Genomic DNA, 20388 nt, shown 5'->3' on the forward strand with positions numbered 1-20388 from the left:
TGTGTGTGTGTGTGTGTGTGTGTGTGTGTGTGTGTGTGTGTGTGTGTGTGTGTGTGTGTGTGTGTGTGTGTGTGTGTGTGTGTGTGTGTGTGTGTGTGTGTGTGTGTGTGTGTGTGTGTGTGTGTGTGCGCGCGCACGCGCGCTTGCGTGACTCCTTGTTAAAGGGTAGTTTTCTGATCAGTTAATTTACCCTCGTTTTCTTCCTCAAATCTTTTCTTTGGATCTAGTCTTGCCTTGTATAAATAAATACACAAGGCTTGACTACTCTGTGCATGAAGAGGTTTCTGTTCAGTGTTATTTCTTATGGAAATGTCTTAAAGCGTGTGAAAGGAAATATGAGGCAGAGAGAGAGAGAGAGAGAGACCGGAGGTGATGAGAATAAATACATGATTCATGTCTCTTTGAGATTTCTTTGTAATATTAAAAGGAGTGGGGATACTTAAAGATTCTCAGGTTGGGAATAATGAGCCTTATCATTGGAATCTTGCCAAAGGACAGTGAAGAGGTTTTTGAAACACTTGCACATGCTTTAAAATGGAATAGGCTATACTATAGTAAATTACATCCTTAGAATGTTCTGGAGTATTATCAACCTGTGCACTCTGTGTCAAACCTTTTTGTAAGTACTTTAGAAAGAAAATCTATTTGACTTGAGTACTATATGTTCACATTTTAGCTAATCTGTCAACAAGCAAACAGCAGCAGAACTTGGATCCATCACATTTTACATCATGGGGACATTTACAGTCTACATTTAAGTCAGAGTGATGACATCAGGATTGAGTATGGCATATATGCCATATGGCATTTTGCTGATTTATTCAGATAGGAAAGTGCATGGAGAGAGACAGGAAAGCCATGGCAGAGAGGAGGGGACGACGCCTGCTTTCGAACCAGACTGCGTCTAAACACAGGCTGACAGGCAGCGCTGTTAAGAGGATGCAGGCAGGCAGGTCATAAACATATTACACAAGCTTCAGTTTTTAACATGTATTATAGTTATTTTAGTTCGTATTTTAACGCGATTTCCTCGTATGAATGGCAATTTGGGGAAGTCGTTTTCTATCTATCTATCTATCTATCTATCTATCTATCTATCTATCTATCTATCTATCTATCTATCTATCTATCTATCTATAGGCCTATCTGTCTGTTTCTGTATCTGTTTTTTTGTTTTTTGTTAAGATGATGTGACAGTTAAACCCAATAAAACACTTTGGCGTTTCCATTGGGGTCCAACTTCCATTCAAACGAGGAAATCAATAAATCACTTTGGCGTTTCCATTCATATGAGGGAATTGCGTTAAAATACAAACTAAAATAACTATAATAATGTTAAAATGCGATCCTGCCTCTTATAACAACACTGCCTGGCTGTCAGCCTGTCACTCAAGACAGCCGTCTTCTGCGTGTGTTTAGGCGCAAGGGCCACGTCTCCATGTTCTTTTGTGATCCGCTTCGAAAGCAGGCGGGGATGACATGCAACACAGGTCCCTGTCTGGAAATGAAACTAGGGCCGTTGCAGTTACATGGATTGTGTCCTTGCTGCCGGAGCTACCAAGGCCCTCAGCGGAATGAGTTGATGTGTTACATTTACTGATCGTAAAAGTGATGTATGTTGTAATTTTAGCGCTAATGTTGAGCGTCCTGCATGCAGTAATTCAACACTAATGTTTAGCATTCCGTATGCCGTATGTTAGTATAGTTTATCTTGAGTCAACATTTAGCTGTCATGCATTTCTTTCCCATTCTTACTTAGTAAGAATAGTCAGTGTAGTGTATGGTTAAGAATATAGCCTATATATTTTGGCCATTTATCAACAGTAGACAAGCTTTCAATGCGCATAGTTCACCAATGTTAACGCTACAATCCTGAAGATATTTTAATGAATACATTTTTATTTTGACCATTCTTTACTGTATCGTACATAAGCACAATAACGGCTAGAACATCTGCAGTGGTCGAAGGTGGTCTCCATAGAATTGTTGTTGGTACCGTATGACACCTACTCGTTGACATCCTGGCTGCACAGACATTGTTGTAATTACCTCTATCTGTCAAGAGGGCGGTCAACATACCGTGAAACTTACAGATTGAAGCTTTAAAAGCAATAGTAAGGAGTTCATAACTTTTTGGTAGTGATGAGAGACTTTTACTTTAACACTTGCTAATAAGACTTTAAAAACTCCTGAGTGTGTTGCGTGTTCTGTTGACGACCTGAGAATTCGAAACAAAGCATTTTGGGAAATCATTAATGTACTGTAGCATACCCTGAATCATGCAGTCGCCTTGTTCAAATCATAAAAACACGTCCAATTTCGCAGGCTCTTTCCCTTCTCTTGGCACATCATTACTCTCCATTTAAATAACAAAGCTTATTTCCTTCCTTTATTATTTCCTTTTTGCCGCCTTGTAATGTTTTCCTATCCCCGTCCCCTTTTTTTTCCTTTGAATAAAAAATGGCGCATTTGAGAGGACATGAAAGATATATTCCTTCATTGCAGTTGGAGATAATGAAGTGCTCTCCACCTGCTGCTGTGGTTTCATAAATAAAATGCATTGCATATTATCTATAATGACTATTTTCAGTATTTTGTGTTGCAGTATGCACTAACATCATAACTCATGTAGGAAATTGAGTTTTTCCTTTGTGTACTCAAGAGACCACTAACAATCCATGTAGTTTTAGTTTTGTTTTAAACTTCTGTAATGCTGTCTTAAAAGTTGCATACCCCAGTAGGCCACGATACATTGTGTACAAGCTCATTTAATTCCCAGTCAGTTCCAACCTGCATGATAAGCTTGAAAAATAACATTTGTATGTTTTGTCCAGTGATGGTTGTGTGCTTCAAATCCCACCAGTGCCTTTTGTTATCTAACACCCTTTTATAATGTAACTATTAATATCTTCCTTTTAGCTTAGCTATTGTCTATCAGAAAGGAAAGCAAATACAAAGGGGAGAGTGCTTCCCACTCACAAAATGTGCAATACTGTTGAATATTGTCAATGCTTGCACTTTGGAATCTAACATACCTATTATTCATTTTACTAGCTCCGGCTGTGTTGCTAGCGACATATTTTTGTCTCCTGCAGATTTGAACTTTTACAAGGCAGCAAACTAAAAACAATTAGCCTGTCGCTAAGTCCCACCCAAGCCCGTTGTTGGCCAATACCATGTTAGCAACGGTTACTATAGGTTAGGATCCTGGTCAAGCTTGCACTGCTGGTCAAAATGGTTAAGCATGTGTCAATAAATATATTTGCTGTACACATCATGTGTGGACCTCAGAAAGAGGGTTTGTTTTCTTACCTGTTATGAGCAAACTAGTCCATTCCATGAATTATTTTGCTCCGTTGTGCAGTTTAATAGTATCTATAAAAATAGGCTCTCATTGACTTCCATTGTAACGGGGAAACAGCTCTCAAAATCAGTCAGTTAGCACATAAGCGAACACAACAAAAGCTGATTCTGACAGTTTATGACATCAGGAAAACTCATGCCGTTTTATTTTCGTCTTTTGATAGATTTATAAAGTAACTATATTGGTTGGAGATATACAGTGAAGCGGTTCTGGTGTTCCTCGATCGTTTGTAAACAAGTCGCCATGCTGTTTGAGATGCACCCAGCTGCAGTCCCAGACATTTCTCCTAAAGCGTCTCCCTCAAACACGTCCAAAATTGTGTATGGTGTTTGCGACAAGTGGACGAGATCAGATACATTATTTTGTTTACATCCAACGGTCTGGATGGTAAGTCTGGGACCGAGGCTATACCGTACTTCAGGAGTGTGTGTACAGATTTGGACCAATCAGATCATTTTGTAGGCAAACTTGTCAGGGTTGCCAAGTCTGCTTATTTCCCCGCTACTTTTATTTTTTTTTAAGATATTTTTTTGCGGCTTACGCCTTTATTGATTTTTTAAGGGATAGAAAGTAGGCTGACAGGAAACGGGAGAGAGATGGGGGGATGACATGCGGTAAAGGCCGTGTCGGGTCCGGGAGTCGAACCCGCGGCACACCGCGACTGGATCACCAGTCCGGTGCCCAGACCGTTACGCTACGGCCTGGGCCTTCCCCGCTACTTTTGGCTTAAGGCTAATAATTAGTACTGTAATACATTACCAAAACATTAATTATCATAGACATAGGCCTACATAGTATTTATTTTATAATGATAAATGCATACAATATTTTTATTAGGATTATATATGGTCATATTATTTGTTTGTTTTGGCTTGTTTTTCTTGATTTGGCTTTAAGAGTTCGCTTGTTTTTGGAGGTGGGTTGGCTTATATCTCTCACACAATGTGGCAACACCGAAGTCAAAACAAAAACATGTTTTTTATTTTTTATTAAAAATAAAACCGCATGAGTTTTCCTGTCATAAACGGTCATAATCAGCTTAGTGTTCTAAAAGAGTGAGTTTGAGAGTTGTTTCCCCGTTACAATGGAAGTCAATGAGAGCCTATTTTCATTTCTAATATGTAGGCTACTATTAAACTGCACAACGGAGCGAAATAATTCATGGAATGGACTAGTTTGCTCATAACAGGTAAGAAAACAAACCCACACATGCTGTACAGCAAATATATTTATTGACACTGCAAAACCATTTTGACCAGCATTGAAAGCTTGACCAGGATCCTAACCTAGCAACCGTTTCTAACGTGGTATTGGCCAAGAACGAGCTTGGGTGGGACTTAGCGACAGGCTAATTGCCAAGGGTTTAATTCCCCTTCAACTTCTGAAGTTACAAATTCATTAGATTAACATAACTCTGAGGTACGGTAATACATTTTACAGGATATTCGGTCAAGCCAAATGTAGTGAGCACAGAAATTATTGCAGATGCAAAGTAAACATCATCTCGCTGACAGTCTGTGCTTTCACACTCCCCATCTCAGATCTGTGTTCTTTCTTACAGGAAGTGATGTCAGTGGAGGAGGAGTCCACTTCCTGTTACTGCCTAATGGACTCAACGTGCTGCCACCTGTTGCTGAACCAGCCGGGCTCCTATGCCCTAGTCGGTGAGCCTCTAACACAGACGGCTGTCAAGAGGCTGAAGCTAGCTGTGTTCGGGAGTATGGAGGCCAGTTCAATGGACTACAACCTCCGGGTCTACTGTGTGGATGACACACCGCATGCCTTTCAGGTACAGTAAGATGAGCTCTAGCGCCACAGGGGGGGGGAAAAAAGGTGTAACGCAGAAACCTGTGGCCTGTAGACCAGAGGTGCGCGTCGCTGTTTGATTATGTTGCGTAGAGTGGTCGTAATGGGCAAAAGGGGTGGCTGAAACGTGCCTGAATAATGCGTTTTATATTAACTGTACAATATGTACAATACATAAGACATTGAGGGGCGGGACAATAAGCCTAGACCCAAGGCAGAGTACTTATAGACTGGGGCCATTTGGAGGCAAGTGGAGTGCTGGTAAGGTCGATCCTAGCAAACAGACACCATGTCGACCCTATTCTGATTCTGGTAGTGGGAATAATAATAATAATTATTATTATTATTAATAATAATAATTATTATTATTATTTTTACCACCATTATTATTATTATTACACATTGAATGCTGAAGACAAGTACACTTGTCTTATCAAATAAAAACACCGGGAGCCTTAGACGAGTATACTCGTCTTAACCCATTCTGACCTGAGATCAGATTCATACGAGGTTTCCGCCGGACACACACTGGTCTGATGAACCCATTCTGACCTGAGATCAGATTCTAAAAAAATGTCAGTCGTTCTTCGATTCTTCAAAAATAGCAGATCTACAAGCTCGTAGCGCGCCACTCGGTGGCGAGCTTGTAGATCTGCTATTTTTAAATAGCGGCCTGGTTGCTAGGCAACACTTGCCTCAGCCTTGCCCGCCCAGATTCCTTTTCCGCGCCGTTCACTTCCTGTGAATCTTTAAACCCTTTTTCTCTGAATGTAGGCTGCATCCACGCTGAATGAACAATTTGCAACACTAGATTTTCCATAATGGGTTCACTCTAGAGTTGCAACACCAGCCAAAAATCATCATCCAATCATCCAAACAGAATAGTCAGATCAACGTTAAACTCGCCAACATTGCAGCTGTAAGGAAAGCTTGAATTATCCTCTTTCAATCTGCAAAGTGAAATTCCATGCAGGTGATATTTTTTTTTGCTCCCAAACTCCAACACTTTACTTAAATGACATGTGTCCTTTTATGCCCATACATGGAGTTCTTTGTCAGGCATGCATGAGTATGTAGATGTCAGAATGATGTCAGAACAGGCCAGCTCCATATATGGAGATATAGACAACCGGCTATATCCAACGGACTCAACACCATGCTCTGGTGCACTGCACTCACTCCCTGTGGGGGTGTGGAACGCGTGTGTCGAATGAAGTCAGTGGGGTGAACGGTTCTCGAGTTACGTGGATTACAGACGTACGTACACACAATCACATTATGTACGTACCGAGACTTGGTGCATTTATTGCGAATTCAGTGAGCACTAACTATGAGACCCTGCAGATCATGTCTGTGTGTCCGTGTGTGTGTGTGTCTGTCTGTCTGTCCCGCTGTTACACCACCCGCCCGCCACCAGAGGGCGCAGCTGTATCACACAAAACACACACACGCACGCACGCATGCACTCACACACACACACACACACACACACACACACACATACACACACACACACACACAACTTAACTTAAAAAAAACTTGACTTAAAAAAAAAACTTTAAAAACACTTGACTTCAAAAAACTTAACTTAAAAATAAAATCTTAAACACTTTAAAAAAACACAAAAAAACTTAACTTAAAAAAAACCTTTAAAAACACTTAACTTAAAAAAACTTAACTTAAAAAGAAAACCTTAAAAAAGTATGTAATTTATTCTAATTGTTGTTATTGCCATTTACGAGCTGCGTTCGCTTCCCGCGTTTGCGCGTCTTACTTGTAGATAGAATAGATAGATAGACTAGAGTGGTCCCCGGCTGTAGAGCACCGTGTCAGTAAAGATGGAGATCCATGCCCGCTATGCAGTACCCGTTTCAGAGTACCCGTTCCACCCATCTGTCTGTGTCCGTTTTACGCCCATATATGGAGAGTTCTGTGTCTGTCTCTCTGTGTCCTTTTATTCCCATATATGGAGAGACCTGCAGATGGCGGATTTAGCTGCGGTTGCCGCGGTTATAACCGCAGTTTAGGGTGGATTTGGGTCATTCAAACATATTATTAAATGAATATTAGATAAACTGTGGGTGAAATGATGCAGGAATTAAATGAATGGCAACTATCTATAGGCTTATTATAGCTTTGAAAACGCACAAAATCTCGGCAAAATCTTGCAATCCGAGGTTTATAAATTGGAATAATGAATTGTGGTCATAACGAACGGGTGGATTATAAATATGCACACGCGGATTCGGGTGACAGAAAAGCTCATCTGCAGGTCTCTAATAGAGTTATGTGTCAGGCATGCCCAAATATGGAGTGCAGGCAGGCAGGCAGTGGAGTAATCAATCTTACAAAGGACCACTTCACTTCATCTTCATATAATTGGTCCTCAGTCTGTGTCTCATGGGGGGGCTGTGGGCAGTTCAGAAACCGGTCCATCAGTGACATCATCAATGGGGAATCCAAGCTAATTGAAACTGCCGGCTTTCTATTCTTGAAAAGCTGAAATGCGAAAATGGAAGCCATCGTTCTCACCATAATACAAATCTAGATGTAAAAATTGGCGTAACTATGATGTCACTGGTGGATGGGTTTCTGAACTGCCCACAGCCCTCCTATGTGACACAGATCGAGTAGAAAAACATTGTGGTATTTTATTATGAACATTAGTGAGGACCAATTATATGAAGATAGGTTGAAGTGGTGAAGGACAAAACCAAATCACATGTTTTGAACCCCAATAGGCTCTATGCACTGCAGTCATATTGGCAAGAATTTTGATTGCTTCTTTACTTACCTGTATTTGTTATTGGTGTTTTATTATTATTATTATTATTATTATTATTATTATTATTATTATTATTATTATTATTATTATTATTATTATTATTATACTAGGCTAATTAAGGCTCTGTTCCATTTAGTGTAGTAGAGCCTTTCCTAGCAAGGCGAGCCAACATGTACAATAACAGCACCCTGACTCTGTTCGACAAGAATAGAACACAACCTTAATCACTATCAAAAGGAAACACGTGAAGGAAGTAAGGAAGCAATCCCACCCTAATGGTAAGCAGGTGAACATAGTGATGACCCCACTAAATTTGAAGATGGTTCTGCTTTATTAGATGGTGCTGGTGCACAATCACAAGAGACATGGCTGAAGGGAGATGATGACATAGGTCATAGGCTAGATTCAAAGCCACCAGGTTAGTACATGTCAAATGTATAATGTCTCTGAGTCACTAATCAGGATAGCCTTACTCAAGGACACAGACAGTATATCAGTTGTTGGGGAAGGGGAGAGAGAGTTTCTCATAATTCTCAACCAGTTCAGTACAGCTGCAATTAGAAAATAATGCATAGTTTACAGAGAGTGTAGAGTCAGCACACTTTTTCCTCATTTTAAGATTACAGGTGTCTAAGAAAAGAAAATACTTCATTGGGTATAGTTTCTATCCGTAATGACCACATTTCGGGCTGGTTTCTCTCTATTAGGACTTTTAAATGCCTTGCATTGGAGAGCATCACATATTTAATGACTTATATCTTCCATTCTAGTGGTGCAGAAACATTAGCAAGATGGAGAAATCACTGGGAATCAGACATGTTGGGATTCTTTCTCCAGTTCTCATCCATTGAACCTGAAGCAGATGTCCAAACAGAAGCTAGTAGAAATGCCTTTGTTGTGTTTCAGTTTCGATTGATTGATTGATTGATTGATTGAAATATTTATTAACAGTTTGCAGAATTACAGTACATTTCAAGCACAAACTCAATACAAAGACTGTTAACTGAGTGGACGACCCAATTAAGCATTAGACTTGTTTACAAGAGGGTCCACCTTGGTTCAATTCATCAAAACATTTAGAGACGTACAAATAGATACTTCTATATAGTCAAAGAACAGAACAGAAACTCATCATAGAGGTAAAGAGGGAAAAGAAACATATACAGTGAGGGGAAAAAGGGGTGGGTTGGGGATTCAGATTTTACGGGGGCCAGTTTACTCACGTTAACTCACCACCAGTACGTAGTATGCAGTCTCTGTCTGCCAGTACAGAGGCTCTAGTTGGCTGCGTCTTAGATACCCAGACTCTTACCTTATCTTACCTTACAGGTTGACTATTATTGTTGAAGAAATGGATACAGGGTGCCATGTCATTGTTCCGAACTCCCATTGTTCCGAAATTACAAAGTTATATACAAAAACTAAAGTAGAGTGGTTAAATCTCGTTGAGCTGGTCATTTTGAAAGTAGCTCTCAAGTCCAAAAAGTGTGGGCACTCCTGAGTTAGACCATTTCAGATGATATCAGACACGTTGCCCTTGAGAAACCATACTGCTGCATTAACATCGCTGTCTGATAGATTATCATGTGTTCTTTTTAATAGAGAGAGACAAAGCCCTATGTACTGTAATCATTGCCTTTCAAATGTTAACCAATCATTCTTTTTTATGGCGCTTGACTTGATTATCCTTCAATGACCTATGGAGTATTCAGGCATTGAAGTCTCATCAATGAGCGTCAGGGAAATCAAGCGTCACGTTGAAACTCCCCCCCCCGGAGACAAGACTAACAGATAACAGAGAACAGAACAGAAGACGGGCCGCGACGAGCTGAGACAAGACGAGCCGAGCTGAGCCGTACAGACAGAACAGAGCGAGAGCAGAGCAGGCCTCGGGAGTGACTCAGCGTCCCGATTGCATTCCCTGTCATGTAGCAGCCGTCAGTAGCAGCTGGCTTTAAAATGTATTCTGGATTTGGTTTATGAATTCCCCAGCCTGACTGGCGAGCAGATGCCAGACTTTTTACCTCCTCTGTGTCCCCTGAGTTTCTATCTGCCATAGCACAATTTCACGTGTGTGTGTGTGTGTGTGTGTGTGTGTGTGTGTGTGTGTGTGTGTGTGTGTGTGTGTGTGTGTGTGTGTGTGTGTGTGTGTGTGTGTGTGTGTGTGTGTGTGTGTGTGTGTGTGTGTGTGTTTGAAGCTTCAATGTAAAGTCAAACACAAGCAGCACACTGGAAACATGAGCACTCATATGATTTAGAATAGATGGTTCTATACCAAGTGTGTGTACTGGCTGGAAGCATCAGAATGTTAATTTCTTCTCTCCCTTGCTGTGTGTAACGTCATGGAATTTCCAATAGGGGATTTAGAATATGGACATCCAGGCATAATATAAACAAATCGGCCTCCTGGTGGTGCTATAACATAACGTGAACATTTTGTGGTGGAGGTTCTTCCCTGATCTCCATGCCTTCGGGCTTGCAGAGACAAAAATTGCCTGCTTGGGCGCCCCGGTGGCCTAGTGGTCCAGGCGCATGCCGCACATAATGGGCTCTGGCCTGACAGTGCGTTGTGTGTTCGAGTCCCGTTCATGACGACCTTTGCTGCGTGTCTCTCCCCTTCTCTCTCTCCTTCTTTCCTGTCAATCTTCACTTGAAACTATCAATAAAGGCAGAAAAGCCATAAACAAATCTTTAAAATAAAAAAATATATATATATATAAATAAATAGCCTGCTTATTATGTTACAAAAACATACAAAAATACATTTACCAACGATAGAAAGCAATACATGAATTATTTTAACACTCATCTTTTAATTATTATCATTACAAACTAATAATAATAATAATAATAATTTTCTCTATCTATTTATTTTATAGAATACGTTTTATGCCATATCACAATAGTACAATATCCCAAATCACAGACAATTTCCAGTTTAATATCATGATATGGATATAATATTGATACTAGGGACAACCCTAGCCACTACCAACCTACTTCTTCTGTCCTTTAACCATAAATAACTGCCCTATATGGATTGGCATGAGGCGTGCAGTGAATGACTGAATTGATCATTTCCGGAGGCAAAGTGGGGTTTTCCCCTGCCTCCATGTGTCGGTATTTTCGGGGACTCGCCATGCAATAGTGTGGGAGGAGAGGTGCAGTAGGGGGTGTTTTATATGCAAATCAGAATCACACTGCATTTTTCGGGTCAACAAGTACTACAATTTGTAAACCCCCCCCCCCCCCCCCCCCCCCCCACCGCCGGCTCAGACCTGATTTACCAGCACACATTCTTCCTCAGCCACGCCCCCCCCATTTCCACTTTAGGTTGCCTGTCACTCAGTCAGTTTCCTGTTTCCCTTTTTAGTGGTGTTCTTTATGAAAGCCTGGGTACCGAGGCTAGTGTTCTTTTAACTTAGTAGCTTAGCCTTGTGTTTAAAACTACTGTTTTAACTTAGTAGCTTAGCTTGTGTTTAAAACTACTGTTTTAACTACAATGCTATTCAAATGGAAACATTAACAATTAATATTGCAACAGGGGCATGTCAGCCTCAGTTTTGCTAGTGACTGTATGGATGACATTATCTGGGTGCAAAGCTCAGTCAGTGCTATGCGCTTAGGGCTCGTATTAAGCCTCTGAATTAGTCATGGGTTCACATGTTTTGGGCATAACATAAATTAGACCAATCGGAGTGTCTTCTCCAAGCTATATAGGCGCATTGCTATTTAAATGACAGATTTGAGGAAATGCCAGATCATTTTCTGCAAAGGAAAAGTGAAAGTGTGGGACCACCTAGCAGTAAATACATTTGCGATCTTGACATATCAACATCTTCTTTGTTCTTTATTTAAAACACCAATTAAAGCATGGTGGAGACTATGTGGTCCATGTGTCGCATGCTTCCTTCGGAGCTCTACGTGGATATTGAGGACTGTTAACAACAGTCAGATAAAGAAAGCCAGGATGCAATGGGTTCATGACATTCTGAGAGGTATTTGAAGATATTCTATATTATAGAATATCTTCAAATACCTCTCAGAATGTCATGAATGTAGTAGTCTACATTTTATTATTTTATAGAATCTATAAAATAATAATGTACTACATTGCATTTATTTTTCACTCCCTATCTCTCTCCATCCCTCTCTCCTCACCACTCGTCTCTGTCTCAACGTATTGCCTAATAATCATATGTTCACGCTCAGTTGGGTTGTTTTTTAAACCACGTATGATGATGAGCTTGACGGACAGGCGGCTACACTCTTCGTCCGCTGGTAACCCCGAATTTGATGGTGACCTGGTAATGTGTTGAGCGTTGCACCGTCTAAATAGGAAGGAAATATTTGCGTCACTGCCCTGGCTGATGAGAATAACTAGAAGCTGGTCTTAGCGCAAAGCACCATGTCTGTTCATAAGATAGCAGTGCGTCCACTCCTGATTGAGCTAGACCACACCTCATTTTAAGACCCAACCTGTCCAGGGCCCTAATAGGTACAAGATTACTTGTTATCTAAACCACAGGGGCGAGGGGCATAAAAACGACATCTGCATCAGCGTCTTGCACCAGGCAAAAGATGGGTCCCTCAGTGTTCATTTATCCGTTTGTAACAGGTCTATTTGGTTACATTTGACTTCCAAATAACAAGACAAAACAAAACAACACAAAGCCTCAGCAAAATTGGGAGTTAGAGGAACATTTCCATTCAAATTGGAGCCATATGTTCCACAAGCTGACCTGGGATTGAATCTTGCCAGCGCTTTCCTGTGCCTGCCCCTCACTATCTCCCTTTCAGCTTTTGAAACTGTTTATCTCCACTGGCCCTTTTCATTAAAAAAGGTGGAAAAAGGAACTGGACGGAAATGCTCCATTTTGTGACAGGAAGTCATTCTCCAAGGTCACAGGCCTCATTGTGGAGCCATGCTAGCTGTTATATGGAAGGACTACTGATAGTGGCCTCCCTCCAGGGCTATTCGGACGGTCGCCGACAGACTGTTTTGAGAGACAAATGCAGATGGTGGGTGTACTATTTCATCCAACAGGTTTCCCGCTATCACATTTGTTTTCCTAGCAGCATCTTTCATCTGCGTTTTGCCAATGGTTGATTGGTTTCACACCTATGGCAATGACAGATAGGCGTACACACTACAGTTACACACACACACACACACACACACACACACACACACAAACCACATGCTCACTGCACATTTTGGCTCACTGAGATGAAATGCTAAACATGACACACACTGCATACGTCATATGTCAATTATATGGAAGGAAACAATTGACTATGAAACTAAACCTAAGTCCTTCTCATTACAAGCAATGCTGTGTGTGTATGTATACGTGTGTGTGTGTGTGTGTATATATATATATACACACAGACCACCACTGACACTAGACATACTATACTGTATGTACCGGTAACTACACACACACACACACACACACACACACACACACACACACATGCGCGCGCACGCAAGCATGCACGCACACTACAGTCACTACCCACACTCTCTCTTAATTGGCAGTGCCCCCCCCCCCCCCCCCCCCCCCACACACACACACACACACAGGCGCGTGCATTGTCACCGAGTCAGAATCCATCAGTTCTGCTTGGCTTTAGTCACAGTTCTCTTCACTGTCTGTTCTCCTTTGTGATTGAGATGGCTACGGAGAGACAGCCCAGACGCTCCAACCTCCCACAGGGACACGGAACAATGAGTACAGATGAATACCTGCGAGCGGCAATCAAAGAGCTCTTTCATCATCACAAATTTAATTTGGGAGGTGCATGTTAAAGCCCCAATGCACACATTTTTCCAATGCATTAAATTGAAACTTCAATCTTGTCATGTTTGCGGGCACAAATGTGATGCTAATGAGGTCCAGAATAGTGTATATATGTTCTTTTTTTTTAACCCATTCTGAACGGGCACCCATTTTGGTGTCAGCATCACGTTATGCTTTAGCTATTGAAAAATAGCAGATCTACAAGCTCATATCGCGCCACCGAGTGGCGCGATACGAGCTTGTAGGTCTGCTATTTTTTTTTAAATCGAAGAACGACTGACATTTTTAGAATCTGATCTCAGGTCAGAATGGGTTAGTCAGACCAGTGTGTGTCCAGTGGAAACCTCATATGAATCTGATCTCAGGTCAGAATGGGTTAAAGACAACTCAGCGGCCATTTTGTGGAAGCCCAGTTTTGTGTCGAAGTTTTGTGATGAGCTCATTAAGTGGGGGTGGCAGTGGCTCAGATGGCAAAGCAGGTCATCTTGTAATTAAACAGTTTCATTCCCAGCTCCATCTGATTTCATGTTGAATTGCAAGACACTGCTCCCGGTGAGCATGTCGGTGCCTTGCATGGTTGCCCACGCTGTCAGTGTGCTTTAGTTTAGATGAAGGCGCTATAGAACCATCAGACCATTTACTGTACGTCTTACAACAGGTGGCGACATTATCTGCTCTGGAGTTCATGTGTGTTCAGAAGGTGGGGTTGGAAGGAATTGCCAGTCTAAAGAGACTTGTTTTCTCTTGTTCTTGTATTCCTCCTCACTTTGTGGCATGATCCCACAGGGAACTGAGGGGGTGCAGGTAGTTCAGCACCAAGGCCAGCGCTGCAGGGCTCCCCCGGGCCAGGGGGATACAAGGACAATGCCTCCCAGTCCACATGCTTTTAGTTACAGTGACTTCATTCCCTAGTATGTGCTTATAGGAGAAGAAAGTCAATGTCACAATGTGTTTTGGAAGTTCAAGCGAAGGTGCTGCTTCTTTCATAGGATTTGGCTCCTTTTTGTGACTTGGAGGCTTGAAAAACGAATATTTCTGATATCCCATGCAAATCTTAGGTCATACTTTGCTATAGGACAGAAAACCTCAATGCTAATATCTGTGATATTTGCTGCAAGAAAATAGTGGACTCACCCACACCTGCAAATATCTGCATTTGTCTAAAATTATCCTTCAGTCAACGGGAAGGTGGACCTGGGCGCACCTGGTACCAATTTAAGCATTTCCCAATTATAGTTGAGTATATAACTTTCATACTGTGACGTATAGAAATAATATATTTGACAGAGCGGGACATTTTCCCCTTAATTTATTGTCAATTACACCTGAATTGTCCATATAGCTGCCGTAACTTCACTAATATGTATATCCCCTATATCAGGGTACCCCAATAGGCGGCCCGCGGGCCATTTGCGGCCCACAGAGCGCCCCCTTGTGGCCCATGAAAGAATTGAAAAAAAAAAAAAAAAAAAAATGTTATTTATTTTTTATTTTTTTATTTTTATTTTAAGGGTCCCAGATATAAATGGCATTAAATGGGGGTCAGTAGCCTATGCATGTCAAACTGGGCATCCTTTTCAAATGGGGTCTTGCCCTGGAAATGAATTTTCAGGGCAAGACCTCGACCTCGCGCGTGCAGACTCGGCCCCCAGCCTGGTACGCTAGTCAAAATATGGCCCTTGAAGAAAATTAATTGGGGAACCCTGCCCTATATTATGCTATGCTGTCCTCTCCTCTCCTCTCCTTTCTCCTTCCCTTTTCTCTCCTTCCGTTTCTTGTCTCACATTTCTCCTTGCGTTTTCTCTCCTCTCCAGGGAGTGGTAGCCACGGAGAAGAGCAGAGGGGGACAGCTCCTCGAGGAGCCAAAGATGCTGCCTTTCCGAGCGAACACCTTCAGCCTGCAGGTGTCCATCCAAGACGTCCCCCAGTTTCTGTGGAGCATCAAGCCCTTTACCACATGTCAGGTATGACAGTGAGCCAACACTCACAGAGATTCATTCATTTTAAGCAGATCAGTCCTTAATCTTCTCCTCCGAAGGGGGAAATTAAATTAGTTTTGGTACTAACGCCAGGGCTGGGGGTCCTGGCCAAGAGAGATACTATGTTATCTGTCAGTGAAATGTTGGTGCCTTCAGCTTACCTGTCTTGCAGACATGCATTTGAGCGATAGATTAAGTTGTTTTTAATATGTTTTTTCTGCAGTACACTGGAATAATGTACACAGCAATGAATATATATATTCCTTATGAAAGTGAAATAATAATGTTGTATGTGGTAGACACTAGACAGTCATTCCTCTGTGGAATGGGCGAGTGCTCTGTCCCTGCTGTGTTATTGATCCCAACGTCTGAATGCAGGGGTGAGGCCTGCTGCGTGTTTCACACAAAGCAGACACCTCCACAGTGTCTACGTTGTTATTTATGAGGGTCTTAGGAGGGAGACAGGCTCTGTGAACCTCCACCACCCCCTCCTCCTCCTCCTCCACCTCCTCTTCTCTCTCTTGGAGCAGGTGTAGAATAATGGCCACGTGGCTCGCCATACATCAAGTCAGCTTTTAGTCCTAAAGAGCAAGCTGGTCTCTCCATGTCCATCATTCCTTCCACCACCGTCAATTAACTGCCACGTATCACATGAATCGGGTTTGGGGCAGGGCGGGGCGTGGGGTCAAAACCAGTCTTAGGGAGGTTAACGTTACTTGGGCCCTCAATTCGCCTTTAAAGCCAAATTCCTCACTACGAATCGTTTACAGGTCACTTTAATATGCAGATATCAGGCAATCTGCGCTGTACCAGAGGTCAAGGACGTTTTCCCCACAGATGTGCCCCCGTTTCCACAGAAATTAATTATACATCAAAGGCCATCATTCTCTCCTCTGCTCCCGAGCCCCACAGCCCGGCACGCTCAGAGAAATGCTGCGCACAATACATATAACCCTGTGAGCGACTTTTTATGATCAGAATTATGTGGGGCTGTATTTGCAAGAGGATCCCCGCTGCTTCTCTCATTTCCCTCTGTTTCAGTCTGTCCTCGAAAAATACATATTTCTACGCATGAAGCTATCATCGCTTAGACTTCAAAGCCAACTGCCTTTTGATCTTACTTTGTGTGTGACAGTTTTTTTTCTTTTCCCCGTTTGTGAGAATGTGCGCACACGAACGACAAGCAGTTGAGTCATCTTAGAGAGATGCAGTATTAAAGTAAATTCTGTCCTCTGTTTGCCTCTTCTTCCTCTTCATTCATTAAAGTTAATTTGATTTATTTGCACAATAATAGGAGCAAATTAATACATTAAATTATAAAAGCGTAGAAAGGTTAGAAACAAATGAGAAATTAATGAAGAGAGATACAATAAAAAACAAAAAGGTGGCTTGTGAAATCATCTCACCCACTAAAAGAGAGAAATAAACAGCAGACAAAGATTCAAAGACATGTATACTATGTACTGTATGTGCTGAGAAATGTTACAACTGAACATTTCCCATTTCCCCTCTCTTCCTTCCTTCCTTCCTTCCTTCCTTCCTTCCTTCCTTCCTTCCTTCCTTCCTCCCTCCTCCCCTCTATCTCCCCTCTCCTCATGTCAGGAATTCCCTTTCCCCCAAGTGTGGCGCAGCAACCAGCAGCCCCTGCACTGTGCCTTCTCCCTGGAGAGATACAGCCCCGCCACCACGCAGCTCTCCTGCAAAATCAGCGTGCGCCAGGTCAAGGGTCATGAACAGATTCTGCAGGTCTACACGGCCGTGGCCGAGGTGAAACCTTCCTGCCTCTCTCCTTCTCCTCCTTGCCAGGCATTGGAGGACAGTTTACTTTTCTCACACAACCTTTGTCTAACCTTCCGCAGAAGTGTGTGTGTGTGTGTGTGTGTGTGTGTGTGTGTGTGTGTGTGTGTGTGTGTGCGTGTGTGTGTGTGTGTGTGTGTGTGTGTGTGTGTGTGCGCGCGCGTGTGTGTGTGTGTGCGCGCGCGTCTGCGTGCGTGTGTGTGCGCGCGCGTCTGCATGTGGCCATTGACAGCAGTGTTGGGCCAGCTTTCCCCTGTGCTGGCATTCTGTTATTAATAGAGAGAAAAGGACACGCTCTCTAAAAGCATTGGGCTGTACTTAGATTCTCGTGCGGCTTTATAGTTCTCACGCAGCGGACATTTGGCTGTATTGTACTGTATTTGAACCCGCTGATACAATGGTGTTATAGTCAGACAAGAGGTTGAAAATAAAGTTTTAACAATAAAGCCTAGACAACAGGTAAACAATTTCAAATGTACGTGATTCATTCATTTAAATTATTTGTCAACTGCCTCACGTGTGCAGGGAACCCTAAACAGCTCGGAGTGCAGAATGACATGCAAATGCAAACAAAGGCAGTGCAGTAATTACAGATTGCAACACCAAACATGCAGGTTCTGCGGTCAGGATATTGCAGTAAAACGGCAGCAGTGGGGCTGACTGCTCAACCTTGCAGTACTGAGAAAATGCTGAATGAGGGCAATCATGTGGGGAAAAAAGACATTCACTCTTTTCAAAAGTGAATTAGCCAAACTTTGAAGGCACCCTGGTGTCTAAACAAGGGAGTATAGAGCACCGGAGTCTGACGTCACTTTCAGTAGAGGGCGCCAATACACAGGTTCATGTATTTTTTTTTATTTGCAGTGAAATCTCCATAGGGCGATTTTAGGTCGCTCCATATAAGAACTGTGTTTGAGAAATAAACCGACCACCCCGGCCTTTCTGTCAGGGGAGTGGCATCGTTAACTCATTCTGACCTGAGATCAGATTCATACGAGGTTTCCGCCGGACACACACTGGTCTGATGAACCCATTCTGACCTGAGATCAGATTCTAAAAAATGTCAGTCGTTCTTCGATTTTTCAAAAATAGCAGACCTACAAGCTCGTATCGCGCCACTCGGTGGCGCGATATGAGCTTGTAGATCTGCTATTTTTCAATAGCTAAAGCATAACATGATGCTGACACCAAAATGGGTGCCCGGTCAGAATGGGTTAATGATGTCCATTCAAATTTGATACAGCCAGTTTCTGGAGAAAATGGAATTAATGTGGGCGCAAAAGCCTTGAAACTACATATGAAGGCAATGTCGCTGCTAATATACGTCACGCCCAGCTGTCAACACATTGCGTTCCTGAGATTCCTCGTTGACGTAAGCTCAGCTGGTAGTGACTCGTCTCGCACTAACCACGAAACATTAAATATCAATAAAATATTAAAATAAAAAATCAGTTTCTGTTGTGCGACGGGCAGATGCAGCCACACGCCTATCCGGAAATGTAGTCTCTGGGTTGTTTGACTCATTTCTAACGCTTATTTTGTTACTCTTTGGGTATATTTGTACATTTCCACCTTCAGTCGATGCTTCATATCCATATGAGTGAAAAGGCCGGGGTGAGCGGTTTATTTTTCAAACACAGTTCTTATATGAGGCGATCTAAAATCCCCCTATGGAGATTACAATGCAAATAAAAAGTACACGAACCTGGGGACTGACGTCCTCTACTGACAGTGACGTCAGGACTTCGGTGCTCTATGAACTGTTTGTATGATCCTAGTCCCAACATGATGGATATGAATAGAACTTAGGGCCTGTTAAGCCTAATTTAAACTTAGTTGCATGCCGCTGTCGCAGACCAAAAATAGCATATCTACGAGTTCACAACACATCCCGATGCGAGCTTCTGAATCGGCTATTTCGAGTGCGCGACACGGCATGCAACAAAGTATAAGTAAGGTATTACAGTACCAGGTTCCCCCCTCTCAATAGTCATTGAAAAATAAAGTGAAAAGTCGAAAAGTATTTCAGTCAGATATAATATAACTGAGAACTTATATAGTATATGTGCACTGCAGAAAAGAGTATTCTTATCTTTCCAATAATGCCAATATTATTTCCCCCTTTTAACATACTTTCTATTACCTCCTTTCGGGATTCTGTTGATTGCTATTGGCTTGTCGGCCTCTGTAGTCCTAGCAATCAGCTCTAACTACCAGGCAGCCAGGGGCAGAATTGAAAAAACCCAAACAGTGGGTCTTTTTAACTTGTTAGCTAAACTTGTCTCATTATTGCATGTCACCCTACACCCTACCCTATTTACAAGCTTGGTGTGTGGTATGGTATGTCTCATCTGAATTATTTCCCCAATTTATGAAGACCAAGACATGACAACCTCTCCTCCCCAAAGCATCAAGGTTTTTGACATAAAATCATTCTTTTCTGAAGGAGCTTCAGTGGCATCCGACTGTTTTTGGTGGAACAGGTGACAGATGTCACAAATTGTATTAAACTATTATTTATTTATTTTGGTCCTCCCTAGACTGAGAAGGAGTCGGTGCCATTTTTTATGCAGACAGACTGCACCATCACCTCGCAGACAGGTCCCAAGGCCTTCAAAATCCCCCTGTCCATACGCCAGAGGATCTGCGCTACCTTCGACACTGCCAATGCCAAAGGCAAGGACTGGCAGCTCTTAGCCCAGAAACTACACCTGGACAGGTGAGCCCATACCGCATGATTCTTACTGTGTCCGTGCTTGTTCTTCTCAAGCAGCAGGAGAATGGGTGATCGACTCACTAACATGCTTTTTTATTTTATTCTGCTTATACAATTAAAACTACTATACACTTTCA

At 42.3% G+C, this 20388-nt stretch overlaps 1 protein-coding gene across 3 annotated transcripts in view; it reads left to right on the top strand.

Moving 5' to 3' along the window:
• unc5db (unc-5 netrin receptor Db) overlaps positions 1–20388 on the top strand; it is a 242114-nt gene that overhangs the window by 217814 nt on the left and 3912 nt on the right. For all 3 annotated transcript variants that reach the window (XM_083783854.1, XM_083783856.1, XM_083783855.1), the window contains 4 exons: positions 4926–5153; positions 15574–15723; positions 17341–17505; positions 20076–20254. In XM_083783854.1, the coding sequence (XP_083639980.1) occupies positions 4926–5153; positions 15574–15723; positions 17341–17505; positions 20076–20254 (722 nt within the window). The remainder of the gene's footprint in view (positions 1–4925; positions 5154–15573; positions 15724–17340; positions 17506–20075; positions 20255–20388) is intronic.

This window comes from Protomyctophum parallelum (genome assembly GCF_964188405.1).
Source record: "Protomyctophum parallelum genome assembly, chromosome: 15".
In the NCBI taxonomy this organism is placed as follows: Eukaryota; Metazoa; Chordata; class Actinopteri; order Myctophiformes; family Myctophidae; genus Protomyctophum; species Protomyctophum parallelum.